Here is a 6,366-nt window from a genome sequence, read left to right as displayed (position 1 = left end):
TTAAATCCAGAAAATGAATATCTTGTGACAAAATAATCGAAATTATGAAAGAGTATATACAAAAAGAGCATAATATGCCGTTAAATGTTTGCACAAACGTACGTTTTGCAACGTTGATTGAATCCAGTATGAGGTAAGGCAATCTTACCTTCACTCTAGAAACTTGCTCCATCATAGTTGACCATGCCTGTGCCCGGTGATATATATAAAACCACAACTTCATTCCCTTATCTTCGGTTCACAATCAAAGTTTCCTTAATGCTCGAAGATTGTAATCATGCTTGATAAGATTTGATCTCAGTAACATGGAACGAACATCACGATCAAATTCTCTTCCAGTTTCTAGAACCCTTTGGAAGGTGGCATTCCTTTGATCCGCATGCCGTGCATACAAAATTTTGTTGTGTGAATCAATTCGAGCCTGCAAAAGGTTCCACCAATAATACTGTTTAAATCCTGTTTAGACTGTTTTATTGTAAAGGTACAAAAAAAATTGTTACCCCCAACCACTAGGCCGACCCTAGTGTGCTAAAGGTATAAAAAAATATATGTTGATTTTTTTCATCATAAACTCAACATAATCGATGTATGGACCAATCGAGGCAAATTAAGTCAGCCAGACCTGTATCTGATTATCAGTAATCAATGCTTCTAGCTCTTTCTCAAGTCCAGCAACAGTTGTCTTGAATGCATTAGCCATCATGTTCAAATCAACAGACACAAATGGGTGTGTGTACTGGATAAGGGCTTTGTGACGAATTTGATCATAAAGTGTCTCAACATGGTCATGCAAATGTATATCAAGCAATAGGTTTGCTTTGAGGTTCCCGAGGTATTCCAGACATGAAGCATAGTGGCTGTTAAAAGGAAGCAAAGAGATCGAAATAAATATATTCTCCACAAAACCACAGAAAAGACATTTGAGGACAGGAAAGTAAGCCACTGCAAAGAAACAATTTCAGCAAGATATACATATTAAAATATACATAAATATTTTAACGCAAAAACAATTAAGAATAAAATAAATATTAAAATATGTAATTACGTAACAAGCCCTTTCTCAGATTTCATCAATTCAAAAATATTAAAAATGAGAAATTTTAATTTGTATGCACAGCACTCAGACAGTAATCACATTGTCATGTAGGATAAGTTTATTGACTTATGTCATGGTTGAGACGATTTCTAAGTAGTTGACAGTACAAATTTTATTACATTGATAACACATGAAAATTGAATTCTTAAAATACAATGTCTTAATTTGCAGAACACAACTCAAAAGGGCAACAATAATATGACTTGAACTATAACCAACCACTTATTAAGCCCAAAAGAAAAGGTTTAATTGATAATCAATATAACACATAGCTAACCTCGCAGCAATCAATTACCGTCTAACTGTCTAACAAATTGATGTTATACTCTCCATGCAAACCTTCCAAACCAACTTTTTAAAAATCCGGTATTTTTTTCAGACAACTTAGCACAGCGCATGAAGAACTTCATGTACCTACCCCCTACCAGTGTTTTTTTTGTATTTTAATTCGAATTAAGCTAACCTAAAAGACAAAAAGTCATGCCGAGTGACTAGTTCCAACTACGTGAGATAATAGAACAACAATAAGGGAATGAGAAGACCAACTTACCTCGAGTAAAAATCATTTATCAGTTCCCTTACTTCGGGTACTAGCTCTAAGAAATTGCGAAAGTTGGAATTGTCTATAACTTTGCTCTGCCAAGCATTGAAAAAATAAATAAATAAAGACGACATCATCAATGTCTCTGAGAAGTCATTGATAAGAAGAAACATCATAAAAATATATTGGAGTACTTGCCTTTAACTCTGCCCTATCAAATGTAGCAAGTGCACAAAGTCCTCCATATGTTGCAACATCTTGAGGTGCGATTACATCATTATAGTGACTTCCCAGTTCAGGTCCTGTTTCTAGAAACTGCATTAATAAATGAAAATGAGGTTCACAGAGTTATAAGCAATTATGTTAATAGGTTCACACATAAAAAATAATAAATGAATAGTTGAATCCTTAAATCCAAGTCAGGGATTTCATAAATCATGCTAGATTGGTCTAAGTCTAGACTGACTCAGAGCAAAAATAGAGTTAAAAAAGCAGCTAAGGAGCAAGACCTTTCGGGCAGCAAGTTTGTACTTTTTGGCCTCTAGATTAGCCAATCCTGCGGCACATCGTAGCTTTGCAACAATTATTGAGTCATGGACATCCAGTGCCTGTTCTGCCTTGCTAACATAGCTTGTAACATGAGGAAATTGACCCATCTCTATGCTGACAAGAATTGCACTCATACACATGTGAATAATGTGCTTCGATGTGGTGCAATAATCCCGAGTTCGGACATAACTTTTAAAAGCTTCCCCCAATTGACCATGAGCATAATAAAAGTCTCCAAAATCATTGTATCCCATTCTAATGCTTTCTTTAATCAAGTTTGTCTGCAAAAATGAAATTCAAGATGAAAAAATTGACAGGATAAGCAAGCAATGGCAGTTTAAGAAAAAGTGGGCCTAATAAAAACACCATACAAGGGAATGTCATCACAAGTGAACATGACTAAATCACGAAACCTATCTAATATCCATTTAGCTTCATATTTTTATTCATTTATACCTTTGTTTGGGAGGATTCCAACTAGATTCTTTACCATGTCAATTATAGGGACAAAGCACATTCACGTGACAAACATAGGGTGAAGCTCCAATGGGAAACTACTTCAGGATCCACAACCATGTCAAACAGAAATGAAATGAACAACAATTTGTTTCAACATAATATTCATTGAGACACTGGTGTTGCTTCTTCAATTTCTATCTTGGAATGTAAAAATGTACCATTTTAGTCACTCAAACAGCAATCCAAAGACATTATAATATTTAAATATTGCATGTTGAACACATTTCACCCAAGCCAAATGCAACCACCAAATACAAGATACTTCAGAGTTTGCTGTCCAAGAGCACACAACTGCGCACAACAACCGTCTTCCATGAACCGTGAACAAGACTATTTGCACATAAAAACACGCACCTCTTCAATGCTTATTGCTCATAAATAAGCCCCAGAGTACAAAACCAGCTTGAAAGCAAAGCAATACATAGTAATCACCAGACAAAAAACTAATCCGTGAATGTGAACAAAACACAATAGTTGGCAGCAGAAGACCACCACATACAAATGTTATAATCAAACTCAAAATTTCAGCCAACGGCCAAGTGAAGTGCTTGAAAGAAACAAGGAAATTCACAAAAAATAGATTCGAAAAAAAAAAAACTATTCAGTCTCCACTACAAGGTTTTAAGAAAACCAGTTTAAGACCACGTTTTAGTAATCACAACATCAATGTTTGTTCGCGTAATTGCACTATATCAACAATAACCACGAAACTCCAACCACGATTTAAATCCTTAGCTTGCAATTGCAGCGAAGGTCGCATCATTTCCCCGTATAATTTCAAATCATAGCATTCAAAAACTATAACTATCATCAACTACACGAGCGTTTAAAACATCCTAAGATCAAAATCTAAAAACAAGTTTAGTGACACCTAAATTCCAAAAATTAATAACCTAGATTCAGATAAGCTGAAATAAATATGAGATTATATTTTAAAATAAATTACTAAATCAACCAAGATACGAGGACAAAAGCAAAAATCAAAACGAACCCGATACGCATTGAGTTCATTCTCCAGTTTCTCCTTCTTCTGCTCCGCTCTCCGATCCACGGCTTCACACCACGCTGTGTCCATGCCATAACTCGCTCCCAACCTTCCATCGATCTTCTGCACTACCTCCCTGAACAGCTGCGTGTTCTCTCCCTTCTTAATCTCGTCGTAGGCCATGCGCAGCGCCTCGAGCTGCGTCGCCGCGTTGTTCATCTTGTCGGCGATGAAGATGAGCCGTATGATCTTCGTACGCCCCGAGTACAGCGCAGCGTACGCCTCGACATCGAGCTGGTCGCCGCTCATGATCGCGCGACGGCTCCGCTTGTCTCCATCGTCGCCCCCGCCGTTGGCATAGAATTCGTCGATCATCGGACCCGAGGTCTCGTCGTCGCCGTCCATGTCGGTCGGAGCTAGGGTTAGAGCTAGGGTTTTCGGGAACAGGGGTTTGTTTCGGTGCGGGGGGGTTCACGGGGTAAGGGTGGGTCGCGCAGGAGTGGTTTCTACTTCCTTTGTGTCACTATCTATGTATGCACGGAGATAGCTAAGTAACGCTTTCCGTGCTATATTGTTCTACTTCTTAGTACTGTCAACACAGCACGGCGTCGTTTCCTGCGTTTTCGGTGACATTGTAGCATAATAGCCAAGTATTTTATAAATAAAAATGAACTAGTTTCTCCTTAGTTACAACTTATACAAATTTATGACCAAATATGATTTTTTAAGTTTTTAAAATTAAAAAAATTTATTTCAGGATAATATATCTTTTAAAAAATATTAATATATTTATTAATATATTTTTTAATAATATTATTGTTGAGGAAGTCAATAAAATAATGAAATTAAATAGATCAATAGGTATAAAAGAAATGGAAGAGAAATATGTTAACAGAATAATCAAACAAAGGACATTGTTAAGACAATGAAATAAACTTGATTAGGATAAAAAAAATTAGAAGGGCTACACTGAAAGTGAAATCTACATGAATATTATTGTCGAAGTTATGTGTTAATTGTTATTGAACATGGAAACATAGATATCTAATAATATACAGGTAGTTTTGATCGATTATCTTAGTAAGTGTACCAAATCTTATAAGTAATATAATGGTAGAACCAGGTATTTTTTTTTCAATAGATTTAAGTTGTATAGTTAAATTAATGTTTCATTGGTGGCTTAGGTGAAAAGTAAAATTATCAAGTGAATTACTATTTATTTTCTAGCACTTAATTGTATTAAAATAACAATGTAATTGATTATAGGATGATAAGAGAGAAAAAAAATATATTCACTGGAATTGGATCACATGAATTAAACCTGATCAAATGATATTCACAATACAATTTATAACATAACATTCACATCATAGTTTCACTAATTCTAATTCCTTATAAACTAGTGTTAATCCTTAATGTGAAAATACTACCTTTACTTATTTTAACATCATAATTGCATTAATATCAAGTGTTAAGAAGGATCATAAGCTTAAAGTATACTCCAAAAGCTAAAAACTCGTTATTGTTTTATCATTTTTAGGTTCTAAAACATTTTTCAATAAATAGATACCACAAAATTATACAGATATTCCTATCTTGTAGATAAATTCACATATAAAACATAACAGTAATGGAAGAAACTATGTTGATTTAGAAAATTCTACATAGAGTTTAACTCATACATCCAATTCCAATGAAATGGAAAATTATCTACTCTAATTCATCTAGAACAATACAAAACTTCAAACCAATGGATTGGATGGTTGATTTGGACGAAAGTTGGTTGCTTGGACATCCTTCAAGCTCCCTAGAATGCTTATTGCTCTTGTAGTGTCAAATGTCTCTCAAATTTCTCATTTTCTAACTACTAAACAAGTTCACAAACCTATATTTTGGTTGGGCAAGAACCATTTCTCATTGGGCGACTCAACGTTTTGTTGTTGTTGAGTGAGTTCTTGTTTTAGTTGGTCGAGAAGGCCCTGACAACTGTTAACAATTTGACAAGTGTACCAAAACACACAAGTAATATAAATGGTAAGTTCAAGTATCATTTTCCCAAGAGATTTGTGTTGGTTTAGTTATTTACTATCACTTACTAATTTAGACAATGAATATGAACATCAATTGATTTCAAACAAGTTAAAAACATATAAAATTGCGAATAAAAATTATAAAACAAATTCGGGTAAAGACTCACTAGGGTTGGATTTCATGAACCAAATTTTACACAATCATCTACATAATATATTTCCAACATAATGAAACATTCACAACATAGGCATACAAGTCCCTAAATCCCTTAGATGACAAGTGTTAAATCATTATGTGAAAATATTAATCCCTTAGATATTCAAACACAATATTTGCATTAAGAATGATGTTCAGAATGACCAAGTGCTTTGATCTATGTCTAAAATCAAACCTTTTTTGTTGTTCTACCCACATCTCGGTTTCAAAGCATTTTCCAATTACTAGAAACCACACAGATAGCATTGTTTCCCATCATGCACGTGAATAATAAGGATAGAACACGAGATTAATGAACGATATTGTATTACATAGAAAGAGTTACAAAGAGTTTTGATACATTACATCCAACCCCAATGAAATGGAGTTTAGCTACTTTAGACATCTAGAACACAATATGGAGTTGGAATGATGAAATGAATTATGGAA

The 6,366-nt window shown here is 34.5% G+C and overlaps 1 protein-coding gene across 1 annotated transcript; it reads right to left on the bottom strand.

Annotated features, from left to right (window-relative positions):
• On the bottom strand, nucleotides 1-4,280 carry FUS6 (COP9 signalosome complex subunit 1). The gene is made up of 6 exons (XM_047293654.2): nucleotides 3,697-4,280; nucleotides 2,147-2,467; nucleotides 1,836-1,952; nucleotides 1,647-1,732; nucleotides 623-857; nucleotides 1-421 (listed from the first exon to the last, which is right to left on the bottom strand). The coding sequence occupies exons 1-6, from the start codon at nucleotides 4,093-4,095 to the stop codon at nucleotides 245-247; spliced, it is 1,335 nt and encodes a 444-aa protein (XP_047149610.1). The 5' UTR covers nucleotides 4,096-4,280; the 3' UTR covers nucleotides 1-244.
• Between the last annotated feature and the right edge of the window lie 2,086 nt (nucleotides 4,281-6,366).

This window comes from Vigna umbellata, chromosome 11 (assembly GCF_029865625.1).
Source record: "Vigna umbellata cultivar VRB3 chromosome 11, Vumbellata_1.0, whole genome shotgun sequence".
Taxonomy (NCBI): domain Eukaryota; kingdom Viridiplantae; phylum Streptophyta; class Magnoliopsida; order Fabales; family Fabaceae; genus Vigna; species Vigna umbellata.
This window is presented reverse-complemented; position numbering and strand designations above follow the sequence as displayed.